Raw genomic sequence first — 16,755 nt, forward strand, 5'->3', positions numbered from 1 at the left:
GCTCCAACACAGGAGCAAAAAAGATGAAAGTCTTTTGATAGCTCCTTTCCAAAGCCCTGAGCAGGAATAGTATGGGTCATTTGAAAGCACTATGTTACTCTAAATGCAACTGAAAGGCTCATTTTGCACCCTGGGAACTGCATACAAACTCAAAGCAGAATCATCATGTGGCAAAACTGGCGCCTCTAGGTGCCAGGGAGACAAATTTGCTGTAAGAAATATTGTTTCGCTTTTTACATACTGAAGTGGTAGTCCTAAATCCCCCTCTACTTAATGAGTGATACATCTCAGCCACCTGCCTCTGTTTCCTGCAGTACTGCATGGTCTGGACTTGTCCTAACACACAGAAGTACCTGCCTTGCAAATCATCAGTAGGAACTGTAAGGTGTAAAGAAACCTTGAGAAGGTCTCTCCTAAAGCCTTCATATCTCCAGTGATTGCTTTCAGTACTTTCTCCAGTGATGGTTTTGCTTTCACAGTTACCTTGTCAGTTACAAATCAACACAATGAGAATCTCCAGTCCAAACTAGGGACTTTTCAAGATCTCAAACTCTGAATGCCTAACAACTACCCAGCCTCACTTAGGAGCTAGGCCAAGGCATGCCCACCTGACCCCAGAGAGAAAATCTTGTTGTCCCTAAAGAGAAAATCCAGGCATAGGAGGCAGGGGTGTACCGTAGTAGACTCATTTGAATGCAGCCACAGTGACGTTAGCCAGAGCATCGTTACCAAACAAATACTGTAGTCTCTGCAGCTGTCTTCTACATCTGCATGTTACACCTGTCAGGGATAATATCTGCCTGATCATGCAGTGCTGTTCATGATTACTCATAACTACTGATATTTGTGGCTGAAGTTCAGCTAACTTCATAACTGCACTGGTTTGTACATCTGTATTAAGAATGGCTTCTAGTGCAACATCTGTATTAATATTTCCCAGGCAACTCATAGCTTTAATATTTACTTGCGTCCACAGATCCAAGTGGGCAAAAGCATCTGCTCAAAAAGGCCCTCCCAGCTCCATGTTAAGAAAGAAGTTCTCAACTTCCACAGTTCTGCCTGCATCCCCATTAACATTTCTTTTTTTTTTTCCTTCAGCCCCCTCTAATCTGATGGTAAAAATTCACTCAAAGCACTAGATCAATGAAGACATCAGTGCATTTTCCAATAACTGTCTCTCTCTAGCCATTTTGAGCTGACCAATAGGTCCCAAAAGTCTGATGGGCTGATTCACTGCAGGGTGAAGATAAGGAGATGACAGCTGGTTCAACTTGCTAATTGTCTTCATGCCAGTAAGGCAAAACAGATCCCTGTTTCTCAGGCTCTCTGTCCACCCTCCTCTTCAACTCAACAGGCTTTCTTCTGAAGACCGAAACTACAGAGATGGGCCACTCACTTGTTCCCATATTTCCTGCTTCCTACAAAGTAATCCCTCACCCACTCCGAGGAAAATGAGCTTCTCACTTTCTCGGTTGGCTTTGATAAGCCAGAGAGCCAAGTGGGGAGGGGCATGCCCAGGTGACAGATGTGGAGTCTGGAAGAGATAAAACTATGCTTGGGAGGCCGACAGAGCAGCTTGCTCTCGAGTGAGATGCAGTACTGAAGGGCAGATTGATAATGCAGAGCGCTCTGATTGCCTCAAAGAGAGCAGCACCACAGGCACTGCCAGCACCAGCTACCAGAATCCATTTCCCCTCAATGAGAAATGAATTGAAGCTAGTGCATGCTTTAGAGATGAAAGGCGCCACAGCTCGGTCTCCTGAGCCAAGCAAATTATCCATTATACACATCTGTTCTCTTCAGAGTCATTTTTCTGCCTCTCTCCCTGCCCTCTTTAGTCAGAATGCACAGATTGGAGCGGACTAGATCCATATCATGTTGTAGGCAAAGGAAACACCGCTGATGAAAGACTCAGGATTAGAAGTGAGAGAGGATCACAGTAGGAAATGTCTCCCCTTACCTCTGCCATCAGCAAGGCACCGATTATAGCCCACAGGGCTGAAGTACTCAAAAACGAAGACGGCCACTGCAGAGATTATAAGCAGCATCACAAACATCATCACCCATACGTCAGCACTGAATGGCTCTGGAGAGGAAGGGAAAGTCATGGTGAAAAGCCAGATACCCTACAGCCACCTCACCCCTCCTTCACCTCCTTTGCCCTCGATAACATCCTAGTGAGAGCATGGGGCAAACTGGGTTAGGTAAAAAAAGAAGTTACAAAAGAAATTACTGTAAAGCCTTCAACCCATGTCTAAAAAACTCCTTGAACTGGAAGGAGTGTAGTTTCTTTTTCTGTAATGACTGCATTCATTCTTACAGCTACATTTGTGACACATGGCTCCATCTGGAACTACATGCAGCCATTGTGACATGCATTGATAAAATGCATTGATAAAAGATTGTTCCCAGGAAGTCCTCCAGCACCATCTGGAGAGAGAGAGGAAAATCAGACAGAACTGGCAGAGGCTCAGACAAGCATGCAAACTTTCAAGATGCTATTGAGCCAAAGAGCATCTCCAGATTTCTGAGGTTTAGCCATAATGTTTGTAGCTTTTCAACTATTCCATTCCTGTAGCAATGGGAACACTGGCTCATTCTGGAAATGTTATTATTCATATTCTGCAAATGTTTAATCCCTGCCAGGTGTTCTCCTTCTCCAAGCCTGAACAGATAAAGATGGGACTGAACCAGAGCAAAGAAACTTAGAACTTTGCTCCAGAATATTGGAACCTCGATTTATTTGCGATTTAAAAAGTGGAGTTATTTTTACTGTTGCTTTTACATACCCTGCCAATATTGGTGGACTTGGCTAAAGGTATAAACTACTGAAGAGTGAACAGTCACGAAACCCCTAGTTAAAGAGGTTTGGAAAATATTCTTTACCCATATAAAGTTACTTCTGTTTGTAAATGTTCTCAGGATCCTGGCACAGAGCAGACAGTGATTCCATAACTCATGTAGTGTGTTTGCTGCATCATAAAGCATCTTATAAAGCCAAATAGTAGATTCTAGGAAGGCATGGATGCCTTGGGAAAATGCAGTATCTTTTCTACATTCTCTGATTGCCCTCCATTACCAAAGGACATTAGAAACCATTTTATTAGAAGGCGTGGCATTAGCTCAGCAAAGAACTGATGACAAAACTCTTTTTCAAAAGCTATATTAGGTCTTTAACTTTCATCAGTTGCTCTGTTAAGGGAGGGTCAAATTAATATTTTCTTTACAAATAATGTCTCTAAAGATGCAATATTTTCCTGCTAATTGTTTACCACTAAGTAGGATGGCATACCAAGTACAAGGCTTGGACCAATTTTATTCTGGTCTTAGTTTAGTCACTGGGAAACTATGTTCTGTAGGGTAGATCACAACTCTGAGTGAGAGCATTCTTTGATAGAATTAGGCTTAACAATTATTCAGAAATGCCTTGGAACTTCTAGGTAGTGTCTGTTTGCATTTGCCTGGATTTTGCTTGCTTGGGATTTGGAACTAAAACATTAGAGTATATTTTTATATACTTGTCCCACAGGTATTCCCAAAAAAGGACTTTCAGGCTAAGAATCACAAGCAACCTTCACCTAATTTTTGATGAACACAGGGTGAAGTTTTAATTTTAGATTAAAATGATACCTAAGAAGGCAGAAGGTGAGACAGTTCCATTGCTACGTGACACCATGACGCTGATTCCCGTCTCAATGAAGGGCACAGAGAAATCCACCACTTCTGAACGCTCCTCATTAATCGTGAGGGATCCCACGGCCATATAGGCCCGTTTGGTGACGACCTGGAGGAAGGAAAGCAAGAGATCACACACAGACCCAAGACTCTCGAGCACCAAGCCAAGCCCCTTGTTACACTTCTGCCTTTCTACGCTCTCTTTTTACTCCAGTAATCCCCTTCCCTATATTGTTTCTATTGTCTCTTCTTCCTAATCTTTCATCAGGACACCGTCTTCTTCTAGGAAACCTGTAGAAATTAATCTTCCCCTCAAAGCTGGTATGCATATAAAAAATAAATCCACAGAGCTCTTAGGATAACCACATCATCCATTGAGAAGACGTCTTATCTCATTTTTCTGTCCTTGCTTTCTCCTCCCTCTAACTCTGCCAAGTCTTTTATTATTCTTTATACATCTTATATACAGTCTAAGCTTAATCTAGGTTGCAGCCTCTTTGGTGCATGGATATCACCCTCTTCCTTTGACTGTGAAGGCCAAATTTGTGACACCGTAGGGAATAATAATTAATCAGTGAGCAGGAAAGGTGATCACGGTCAGAGTGTCAGGGCAGATCAATTCACCCTATGTCCAGAAATGATCCAGGTCAATCATTTCTATAGAGTCACTTCTGTCCCTTCCCAGGAAGGAGACCCAGTAATAATCCACAGCCCAGGGATGCAGCCCATGCCCTCCTTTTGCTGCTGACCTCTCCAATCATTCCATTCCACGTCCCATTGATCTTTTTCCCATGCTTGCCATTAGTCACCAGGTAGAGGTCATAGGTGAACTTGACAGACTTTGAGATTTTCTTGAGGATGTCAATGCAGAACCCCTTGCAACATTTCTTCATGTAATCTGGCTCCTCATCAGTCTTGTTCCTGAACCATCACAATAATAAGGGATTAAAAGACTGGGAGGAGCTCCCGTAATGCCCCTCTGCCATGAGTATGCTTCCCTCCCACAATATGCCATTGTGAACTTCACTTGTACTCTCTGGTTAAGGGTGAGGGGATGCACTGTGCTGACTCGCCCAGCAGGGCCAGTCATGAATGGGCATGGGCCAGACTGAGCAAACTCAGATGACTTTTCTGAAGAGGATTATCAGGTTATGCCAGTATTGGCCCCTCTACATTCCTCTGAGAGGGGAGAGCCTAATATGAGGAAAAAAAGCCCATGGGTGCATACTCAGTTATGATGCGTTTTTGACAAGGGACTGTGTTCCTCATGCAGGTGCCACTTAGGGGGTCCACGTTCTCCACAATGACAAATGGTGCCTCTTCGAGGGTCACAATACTCAGATGATCATCCTCACGCTCCTCAGAGTCGGGATACAGCTCGAAGCGAGGCCATACGTAATACTTCATCTGCAACTTTTTTTCTTTCCATTTCCCCACCTGTGGAGACACACACAACGAAAGATAGACTTCTAGCTGCCCTATCCCTCTGCATCAACCACAGCCCCCTTGGTCAGGGTAGGAGTACCAGTCTGGGTTGCCCACGCTCACAGCCCATGTGAGAAGGGGGCATTTCTAGGGAGAAGGCCCTGAGGAAATGGATTCAAAGCAGAGCGTAGAGGAGAGCAACAAAGATGTTTGGGGATGTCTCATCTCTCTGATGGTCTCATTTGCTGGGCAAATGAGTGGATGAATGTGAGAGAGGAGGGGTATCATCACCATGGTCAAACAGACATGATGTCTTTCAGCTTTCTCAGCCAAACAACAACAGCCGAGCTTGTCTCCTGAAATGTTGACTTCAGCCTGTTAGCCACAATAAAAATGTTTTTTTCCTGTTAAAAAAGAGGAGAAATCAAAACAAATGCTGAAACAAAATGTCATTTTGAAACAGAGAAATTGAAATACTTCATTTGGAAAGGGCAAAAGAAAACTTCTTTAATTTTTCAAAACTTTGTCATTTTTTCCAGTGAAATTCATCAAGTAGTTTCATTTTAACTGAAGTTCTTTGCTCAGAAATGACTCCTGCTTCTGGAAAAAGGCTGCCCATTCCTAGTCATGACTGAGTGAGTTCTCCTGAGGGACAGAGGAGATAGGCAACTGAAGAGGGAGATGTTCTGCAGTTTCAGGAGTGTCTTCACAGCAAAATGTAGATAGAGATGCTTGTTTAACAGCGGTTCTCATTATTCCCTGCTAAGAGCTCACTAAAATATCTGCTCCTGTCTTTTCACAATGACTCAGTTACATACTTTACCTGGAGACAATGAACTGCTCTGTTTCTGACATGTGAAAAGGAAAATCTAGGATCATCTATGATTTGCATTCTTGCTATGTTTCCATAAGGATATATTGCAATCTTATTTCTTTTCATTTTCCAGAGTGTGATATTTCTTAAGCAAAGAGAGATAACATCCTCAGAGGTCAAAAAAAAAAAGGAAGGGGGACTATTTTGCCTTATAGCTACTGCCACAAATAAGAGTTGCCGTTTTGAAGCCGCTCCAGTCCCTGAAGAGACAATACATTTAGCACACCCCATGGTAGACCATTCCTTCCAGAAATTCCAAGAAAATTTAAAAAAAACACCATCGGCTATACTTTCAACTTTCAAAGTCTCGCCTTTGTTCTCCTTTCCCCCCATTACAGTTGACACTAATTAGCACCTTGGTTGGCAGCTTGAGCTGGGAGGGCAAGAAATTAACTGGGCTTGAGCACAAACTTCTCCGTTCAGTCCTCAAAGAAAGCCCTCCAGACCAGGGCTGAGACATACTGATGGCAGAGGCAGCGTGTGTGTGGCGGGGGAAGCCTGCACGACTGCTCTTAGCAATGTACCTGCTCGGTGGGTAAACAGAAAAGCTTCGTTCCACTGCAATCCAACATCACCTCCCACCACCCCCAAATTTCACTCATTTATTTATTTAAATGACAGGAAGGAAGGGAGAAGCAGTTATTAGAGGTTCATTAGGTGTCAGCGGTTATTCTGTGAAACTCAAAGCCCAGCTGGGGTTTGCCATTTGAAAGCAGCCAGAATTCATATAAAACACTTGTCACCTTCAAAACAAACAAACAACTGTTTCATCTGACCATGAAAGAAAAACCCATTCTGCGGAGCTTGAGGAGGGAGAAGAAAGGCAGAAGGTAGCACCTGCAGACAGCAGCCTCCCCCTATATCGCTCCAGTGTGGACACAGCACCCCAGAAAAAGGAGGACTGTGGTTTTTGCAAAAAGGGGGTGAAGCAGTCATACAGCTGCTCTGACCCTTCCTGAGGACCCTCACGATGAGCACGTGCCAAAAAAGGCCAAGTAGAGCCTGCCTCTGACGCTCCATGCACCTGGGGCTGCTTGGAACAGGAAGCAGAGCACATAGCTGTTTTTCTTCTCCCTCCCTCTCCCTCTCCCTCTCCCTCTCCCTCTCCCTCTCCCTCTCCCTCTCCCTCTCCCTCTCCCTCTCCCTCTCCCTCTCCCTCTCTCTCTCTCTCCCTCTCCCTCCCTTCCTCTCTCTCTCTCTCTCTTTTTTTTTTCCTTATTTAGCAGGCAGGGAGAGTTTGTTTCAGTTTTTAGATAAACTCTGAGTGGCAGGTGAAAGCTGGCTGATGGGGAGCCCCAGCAACTGGTGGCCCCTTTTGCCCACAGAAGTGAGGTGACATTGACTAGCATGGCAGTCTGTCCCCAGACTAATTTCTAAGCCTTGATGTAGAGAGTGCATTTCTGAGGGGATAAAGAGCATATATTCATAACAGCCTGCTCAGTCCTCAACTTCCCACTCGTCAACCAAGCAAGTCAATTTGCCATCATCTGGGCCACAGATATCAACAACATATCTTTACCCCACAAGTAACTGAGCTCAAATCCCAAAAAACAGTTCAGTGAAGCCACCGGACAAGCAGAATAACACATGGGGCTCAGTAGGGACTGGTGATTAAAATGCTGTGCAGAGCAGCCTAGACTTCAGCTCACTAACATTAACTTATCATAGAAATAAGTGGTTGATGAAAGAGACATCTTGCAGTATCTCAGCAGCACTTAGATATCACAGTAATAGGCATGATATAACCCCCTAAGTGATAAATTAGATCAGATAGGCAAACCCAAGTCATAATTACCCAGAAGTTCTCTGGGATAGAAGGGGAGTTTATAAGGCTGTGTGCCAGGCACGTTTCACAGCATTGTACTACATGGCTGACATTATGAAATTAAACAGTGATAGTCTTGCAACAGCCTCCTAAGCACTAAAGCACCTAACTGCAAATACAGTAGTACATGTCCTGTTTTCCTTTTAACCAATAAATTCCTTATGAATTGTCTAAAAAGGAGGAAAAATATGATGTAAGTGAATGTGTTGGCCTAAATTTTAAGTTAACTGTGGAGCGTCTCAAGAATACATGCAGATCTTACCATTTCTTTGCTAACTTGAACAGTCAGGAATGATAAATAATTACCCGCACACCTGCAGACATGTGTTGATATGAATAAGCAAAGTCAGAAAACCTTTGTGAATCAAGGGACGGGGCAGACTTCTCTAAGTGCTCATGCATGCAAGAGTCAAATGCGTATGCACATACTTAAAGAAGAGGGGGCGTAAGTAACATGTGGGCAAGGACAGTAAAGATAGTGAGAAAAGCCACACATGCAAAGGACGGACACAATGCAAGAGAAAGAAAATTACACATGTGCATTCTGTGCTAGACAATCTGCTGTGAGAGGAAGGAGCAATTCACTGGGAGGACAGAGGTTAGCCACAACAGAATTAAATGTCACAGATTTGTCCAGGTGATGATTCCTACTCTTAAAGAATATAACCTGTCAAGCTGCACAGAGCAGAGTAAGGCACTTCTGAAGTCTCAGGGTACTTGGTATTAACAGCTTGTAAACTGTTATTACTTAGGTTCTGCTCAGTGCTTGCCTCAGCAAAAAGAGGAGAAAGAGACCATCCCATCTATGCTACATGTTTGTTACCCTGCAGCTCCAAGACCCACACCAGGTGTTCTGCGATCAGCGTCTAGTCACCCAAACTCCCACCAGGAGTCCTGGAGGATCACAGAATCAGTAAAAATAAGGACGGAAGAGATCTTTAAAAAGCCCTTTCTAATCACATTCTCCAGTCCCCAGGTACGATCCTGCACACCAAGCCTCCCAGGGCAGGGGTCCTAAGAGCTCGAATTTCTTCTTAACTACTGAGCTACTTCTCCTTGCTCTGACTGTACCACATCCAATCTTATAAAGGAATGTCTTTTTGGTTTGGGGGTGGATCTGGAGGTGTTGAGGGAGGGGAGCAGCTAATTGTTACTGTAAATTCAAGATACTACTTTGGATTACAAGCTGTTAGGAGGAGGAGAAGTCCAACATGATTACAAAGCAGAAAGTGAGAGCTATTGTAGAACAAAAAGCCAACCACATATGCTATTGGTTTGCCTAAGTGTACAAGCTATCCAGGGCAGACAAAAGGTAAGATTGCGTATGCAAGGGGAAAATAAGTCAGAGCCTTCCCAAAGCCTTCCAGCAGGGTGGCAAAGTGCCTTAACCACGGTGTAATGCAACCAGAATAAAAGTGTTCTGCAGTATGTTAATGTGCATCTTTAATGAAAGGTGTTGTATCATATTAGTCCCTGAAACTAATTCTTAATAGAGCTTTTTCTCCCTCCCAAGGGAAGCTAAGGCTTGTAAGAGCCATTTGTGGAAGATATTTGTCTAACCTGTCCTTACACTGACAGAGAGCTCATGGTCTCCATGAGAAGTCTGTTCCAGTGTTTAACTATCCTTCCCCTTAGAAAGGGGGATGTCTAACCTAATTCTTTCTTGCTCCAATTTAAACCAGGAGAGTGTATGTATTTTCTTATTCTTCCACATGTGCTGTTTTTAGTGTTATCAGGTCAGTAGGATATTTATAACACAGAAGAGCTGATAGTCTCATTCAATGGTTATCGTATATGCTACATTGGCAAAAGCAACCACCTGTTCAAATAGCCAACACCCAGAGTAACCATTTACAAAATCCTTACTCAAATTTGTAGCATGGACAGCACCAAGAACAAGTTACTCCCATGAATTTCTCAGATTCTCTGTTCCAGCCAGGGCAGAAGCCAACTTCTGAGCTTCTCCTGGTATGCTGAGGCAGGATTACAGGACACAAAAGCATATGGGAAAACCTCTAACTAAATATTAAAAAACAAAGAAACTAACTTGCTGCAGGTTTAGCTTTCAAGCACTAGGCAGCGTACAAAATCTGAGGTTATACTCTGGGTGAAAATGGAGGAATTCAGATTCATTTATTGTGCAAAATGCTCAAAAGCATAGGGGTCTGATTTGGAGTGGAGGTTCAAAAGAAAATCTGGAACTTTAGGCCCTTCTTTTGTAAGAGATTGCAAGAGAATTATGTTTGGGCAGAGCCTTTGATAGTTTTTATCTCATTCAGGCTCCTACTTCCACTACGCCTTACACTTCTGTTTTTTACCTTTTAAATCTTCTGTCACTTGCTGCCACTCCTGATACATAAGCGATACCAGAAAAGGAATAAAAGGGATTTGGTTTCATTTACAGAATAAAAAAGATCATTCCAAACTAACCTAAGACTCCAACTGTTTATCTGATTTCCTAAAAATTACAAACAAGGTTTCCTCCCTTTTTATGCTCTGTCTTCCAGAAGGTGAGAGGCTTGTTCATTTGAGTGGTGTAAGCACTAAGGCAGCAACACAGGGCAGTGATTACAAATCAGCGATTCTCTATTTTGCCAAAGACCTCTTGGATCTGATCTGCAAACACTTTTGCGTCTCCACTTCATGTTGTGTAAAATAAAGATAATGGTATGTCCTCACCTCCAGAATGCACTGTGTAGATAAATACAGTGAGGCTCACAGATAGTACAGAAATGAGCAGAGAAATACACACACACACATATTTGACAGAGCTAGATGAGAAAAAACTTACGGCATGTAATTGCGAATGGTGTAAATGGAAAATGCTTTCTGTCTTTGATCTTTGCTGTCAGATAGTTAACGGGGAAAAGTATGTAACTTTTACACTTGATTTTAATACATGGAAAAGGGAAAAATAAATACAGAAAAGGTAAAGGTATGATATTGAGCAGCTAGGCAGAAAATACTAGTGTTATTGGCAATATAGCTGACAGCCCCTCTGGGTTGGAGAGGCATATCTTGTCAGTACAGTTGGTACAGATCCTGAATGAGGACATGGGAAAACCAGAACAACTGGGCAGGACCCAAAAAGAGCTATTACAAGAATAATAGAAACACCATAGAAATAGCAATTATAAATGGGACACAGCCAATGGAAGGTATGCCGCTGCTCAGGGTACATAAAAGTAAATCAAGGGGTGCTGTTCTAACCTTAATGCTGCACTATACTGTAAAGAAATAAAAGAAGGCATGAATAAAATAGAATCATTTGGGATCGAGATAGTTTTTGGAAGGCTTGTACATGATATTCCATTGAGATTGTACTACAGAGATCTACTGTAAATCCACAGGCTTGCCTTTCAGTATGCATAGAGATGTCATTAATGTTATTAAAGAGAAATTATATCAGGAACTAAGTCATTATGGGAGGTTTTAGCTTCCTAGAGATAAGGTGAAGAACAAATGCAAATTTTAACAGCAGCACCCTTAGGTTTTCTTTTTTTCTGGATCTGATAGTTGACACATTTCTTCACCCAAAAATTACTCAACAGACAATAGGTCATTCTGTTTTACACTCAGTTTGTGCAAGCAGCAAAGAACCTTACAGAAAAGCTAGTTATCAAAAATAACCTTGGGTTGAGTGATTAGGGGAACGGAGAGCCTGCCTTAAAGGAGGAGATTAAAAGGCTTATTTAACCTAGATAAACGAAAGCCAAGAGGGGATATGACTGCTCTCTATAAAGAAAGGGGGGACAGATGCACAAAAGAGGAAGAAAAGTTTTTTAAGCAGAAAAACAATATTGGCACAAGAACAAGTGGTTCAAAACTGATTGTGAGGAAATTTGCCCTGAAAATAAGATGGTTTTTAACCATCAAAGGAGGGAGGTTCTGGAACAGCTGTCCAAAAAGAGTAGTGAAAGCAACTTAAGTGGGGTCAAGATGAAGCACAGCTGATTTGTATAGGGTTATACAACATTGCTAGCTGATGAGCCTTTCCAGTCCAGTGGCTTTAAGTAAGCAGAAGCAAGAGGAGAAAAATCCTCTGTGGAAAACCTTTTCTCCTTGACTTTTCAGTCTGCAGATGTCAGAACACCGTCTAAACCATTACCACTCTGTCCCCCAGCTCACCCACACAAACACAAAGGCTCTTCTGACTGGTGTTTCCACATCCTAGGCGCACACTTTCCTCATTCAGCAGCAACACCATTTCATCTGTCCTGAGAACAGATCATCCCTCTTGGCTTTTAGCCAAGATGGTTAAGTCATGACTCTCATTCTCCCACTGCTGACATCACAGCCACTTCCAAACATGTCATCCTGGTGATGCTGCAAGTCTGTGTCCTCAGACAGGCTGGTCTACAGCTAAACAAGCAAGTGGAGAAGAGATGCCACAGAGAGCAAAAATCTCCTGTTTACAAACACTTAGGGTGATTAATTAGCCACATCAGCTAAAGCAGACAAGAAATGGTTGTGAACACACCACATGCAAAATTAATTAACACAGAAAAAACATTCCTTCCTGAACCTCAAGTTCACCTTCCACAACCACCTGGGGAAGACTGCTTTCTCCACTGCACCTGCAGAAGCAGGAATCTGCTTCTGAAGGCCTTTCAAATTAAACAAGAAGCCTACAGTAGTTGGTGCAATTTTCTTCCCTCTATTTTTGTACAGCACCTAGAATATGCCAGAGGGAGGCTCAGCACAGAATAAGGACAGGATGAAGTACCTGCTGTTGCTTTACATCTCATTTCTGCAGTTCTGTGAATAAAAGCACTTTGCAGAAATGCAATACCCCCGCTCACTGAGGACTGGTATTTACATAGTTCCTGCCATTTTTTGCAGAAATATTTCTTTCCTGAACCATTTATATGCTTTTTGCAGTTGCTGAGGTCCTGTCCCTTTCCATGATTAGTCTGAGAGAGTTAATGAGATATACTTTGAAAGCGTCTGTCTTCCGCAAAGTGAATAAACTATGGAACGAACTGGTCACAGAAAGGTCAGGAACGCCAAGGTGTTTGCCTTGGTAAATCATCCCTCAAAGTCAGAAGGTATCAAGAGAGGGTTATAGGCATAAAACCAGCCAGCATCAGCTGATAGTTCTCACTGGCTGATGGCATTGCTCCTGGTGTTAACTTGGTAGCAGTGTGGTTCATTCAGGCAATGTTGGCTCATGCAGGATTGTATGGCTTTCAGGAGGACATATTAACGAGAGGTCCTCAATACTTCTTGATGTACGTGAAACTGGTAACCATGATTTATGGAAATTCACACTGCAATTAGCACAAACATAACTGGTAGAGCTGTTAGAAGGGGCAGTTCATGGTAATATGGACTGTGGTCTAGGTAGGCTGGAGGATATGAATAATTCAGGAAAGCCACAGCTTCTAGGGGGTAAATCGGGTGTTAGGATTTTGGAAGAAGAGTTAGAAAAAATATATATCTTTGCAATATATATCTGCAGACTTAAAAAAAAAAAAGTACTAACCCAGCATTGCATGACTGCACCACCTAGCACAAACCACCTCCTGTAAACCAGGAACCACAGCACCTAACTCAGGCTCTTGCTTCAATAATCTTTCACCCATAGAGCTTCATGTCCTTCTGAAATGACTCTGAGTGAGGAGAGGGGAGCTTAATACCATATTCTTAAAACCGGCAGCATCAGGCTATTCTGATTCTGCTCTGGGAGATGAATTCAAAAGCCAGGGAGCTTTAGACTGCCCCTGTCACTTGCTCATCTAAGATGAAAGCAGGTTTCACCTTGAGTGTCTCTACTGCTCTCCTCTGCAAAACTGTGGGGCAGGGAGACTGTAGCAGGGATACTCATAAGATGGCATGTTTTGTGTGACAGGGGGTTTCAGAGGGAGTTACAAAGGTTTAAAGAGAAGATAGATACACGTATGCATGTATTTTTATGTGTATGTATAAGCATCTAGATGCTTTATGAAAGAATTTTGCTGTCTCTAAGAGCACATCCGCATTGTGCAGGTGTGTGCCTGCATCCAGTACGTGTCCATGCATGTAATGCCTTATCAAATGATTTTTCCCCTTGGCTTTCCCTGTTGAGTGCTGGGCTTGGGTTTGCTTTTTGCTGAGCTTTCATTTCTCTCACTCAGACTATTTTTTCTCCCCCAAAACATGCTACACTGACAGAGGAGCTTTCTAATTCATGTCACAGTCTGAGAGACAGTTTAAAGCTTCAGCTGATAGGTGCAGTAATGAAGTGGGGTCCTATGTAAAGGTGTACAAAACCCCAACATGTTCCAGTGTCCGGTGACACCTACTCTTTACCCAGAGCGAATCTCTCTTTCAGGGTCTCTTGGGATCTGAGGCTGAAAGATTGTTTAAAAATGCAGATCTAGAGGAAGGTCTAAGAAGTCATCTCATACAGAGAAAAGCTAAATGTTGAAGCATATCTAGCCATGCTGGCAGGGATGCAGGAGGATGCAGCCTGAAGGGCAGGGGGAGGTTGCCTAAACCTCGCTGTTTTCTGAACTGTGCAAAACATGTTGCAGGTGCTGCCTCAAAAAGCATCTTTGAGAATATCAGACAGTTACTTTAACTTTCATTAAGGAGGGGCCATAGCAGGTGAAATATCCCCCTATGTTATATACACCAGCCTGAGCCCCGATGCCCCTGCTCTGCACACTACAACCAGGCATTGGGCTCATAGAGAAAGAGGCACAGGCAGGCACAGACACACGCATACCTCCAAAGGGAGATGCAGCCTATTCAGCTCTTCTCTCTCCAGTGGAAAGGGGAAGAACATGCCCGATTGGAGGAAATATACTGCACATTTTGAGAACAAGATTTCCAGACAGGCACTTGCAGAGCTGTAGACCCCCCCACTTCCTTTCCTCTTCCGCCACCAAGAGCTCTGGGCATGTGATAGCAAATGCTGCCACCCTAACGCACAGCCCCCTGTCCAGATCCCTGCCCTGGATTCGCCCTGGCTTAGCCACAGATAGCCTCCCAGGGAGGAGCAGGCAAGAAGGACACCCAGCTGGGCTGTGTGTCTGCATGCTCCCCCCAGCCCAACACGTGGCAGGGCACCTCGTGCGCTGCAGTGAGGCCATGGAGGTCTTTGCCAAGGGATTACCCGTTGATCCACTGCCCCAAGTTGTAACTGGATCTTTAACATGAGTGGAAACAACGACCCTGTTCAGCACCTTGGTCCCCTAACCCATTCACTTTAGTACTGCTCTCTTCATTCAGCTTTTAAAGGGGCCAAACAGGAAGCAAAGCTGCGGGAAAGGGGCATCCAGGGACACCCTTGCTGTTATATGTGTGTATAAGGGGCTTGTTCTCTGGCATCCTTGCGCCTTTTCTTATCTCCACTCTCCGAGGCCCATCTCTGTGGAGGAGAAGAGGGTGGGGAGATAACCTCACTGCCCTGTTTTTCCCTCTGTCCTTCTCTTACGTCTTGTTATGCTCCCCAATAACTACAGGGCTCAGGGGACTGGAGGGGGAAAAGAGGGGCAGCAGACAACTCTTGCCTCCTGTATCTGAGAGGAAGAGGATGGTAGTCCCTCATGCTCCCACTCAGCACCCCACCAAATGCACACCTGCAGCCCTGAACCTCTTCAGCCACCCAGCAGACCCTGTGAGATAGAGGCAGGGGAAACCCAGCAGGCAAGTGTGCATTTGTGTGTATGTTCCCCACTGCCATAGACCTGTCTTCTCACTGCCTGCCTCATGTCTTTAGTCTGGTGCCATGCTGTCACTGTTCCAGGACTAGCAAAAGGAACAAGACCAGTTCAAGAGGTGCAGAAACCAGTGAGAACAGAAGTGTAATTCCTGGTATGATCTCCCTGCTGTCATAGATCCCACTGACTTAGATCCTGCAAGCTGGGGTGGGAGCATATAGAGAAAACTGGGCTGAGAAACAGTCCTTTGCCCACTTACCTCCTGCAAGGTAGGTCCAGCCATATGGGGCTGGAGCTAGCTGTTCATTCCCTTCTCAACATTGCCCCAACGATACACTTGCCTTGTGTTTGGAAGTGAAGCGCTGGCCCAAACCTGAGCGGTGTTAACTCCACTTGTCTCTGCCAGCAGTGAGAGTTACTGGGGTACTTCTGTCTGTCCTGCTGTAGACTGGCCTGGTGGATGGAACCTGCCAGGGCAGCTGAGTTGCTCTGAGGAGGTAGACATGGGCTATAGACCACTAGCTGAAGAGTCCTGCCTTAGGAGCTTATACTTCAGCCTCCACCCTGGACAGGGTCACTTCTCCAAAGCATGAGAGCTCCAGAAAGGGACCTGGGAGCTGCAGGACCCCACGTGACCCACTCCTCCTACAGCCAAGTGCTGGGCTCTATTTGAGAACACAGAGGAAAGTTACCACAGCGTTCTGCTGGTTTGGGCAGAGCACTGGATGGGTCCAGCCAGCTCTGCTGACACCCTACGGACAAGACTTGATCCTTGGACAGAGTCCACCAATGGGACAGCTGGGTTTCGCAGCACACATGTGCATTACTACCATGCTGATCAGAGCCAGAAAGCACTCTGTGAGCAGCAGGGAGCAGCTCTGCCAGAAGAGCTTGCTCTTTCCCATCTCATACACAGGTGCGTGTGTGCGCATGCACATGCACACAGTCATCCTGAGCTGATCTGGGCTTGGAGTCAACAGATAAGAGCCCAGCTGAGGCCATCTGGGCTGCAAGTCATCCCTGTGCACAGGGAGCACTATCAGACTTGAGTACTGTTAGAGAGAGTAGTAACCTTAAAACCAGTGTTTTAGGGAAGCGAGAAGAAGCCACGTATTTGCCAGCTCTAGATAGAAAAGAAGGGTTAAGCCAAGGATGGATTTCTTGCGGGCATGACCTTAGAGAGAGAAAACGAGCCAGTTCTCTTAGCATGGATGGATGCCAGGAATACCCAATTTTCAAAGACTTGTTTGTCATTTTGTGCCTAAACATGTCAGAACAAAGCAGATGTTGTGGCATTCCCTTTCTGCATC

The 16,755-nt window shown here is 44.3% G+C and overlaps 1 protein-coding gene across 2 annotated transcripts in view; it reads right to left on the bottom strand.

Annotated features, from left to right (window-relative positions):
• The window catches only part of GRIN2B (glutamate ionotropic receptor NMDA type subunit 2B), a 214,028-nt gene that overhangs the window by 29,123 nt on the left and 168,150 nt on the right, over positions 1–16,755 (bottom strand). For both annotated transcript variants that reach the window (XM_068939985.1, XM_009665303.2), the window contains 4 exons: positions 4,904–5,112; positions 4,425–4,596; positions 3,631–3,784; positions 1,961–2,086 (listed from right to left, as the gene is read on the bottom strand). In XM_068939985.1, coding sequence (XP_068796086.1) covers positions 1,961–2,086; positions 3,631–3,784; positions 4,425–4,596; positions 4,904–5,112 — 661 coding nt within the window. The remainder of the gene's footprint in view (positions 1–1,960; positions 2,087–3,630; positions 3,785–4,424; positions 4,597–4,903; positions 5,113–16,755) is intronic.

Source organism: Struthio camelus, chromosome 1 (assembly GCF_040807025.1).
Source record: "Struthio camelus isolate bStrCam1 chromosome 1, bStrCam1.hap1, whole genome shotgun sequence".
Taxonomy (NCBI): domain Eukaryota; kingdom Metazoa; phylum Chordata; class Aves; order Struthioniformes; family Struthionidae; genus Struthio; species Struthio camelus.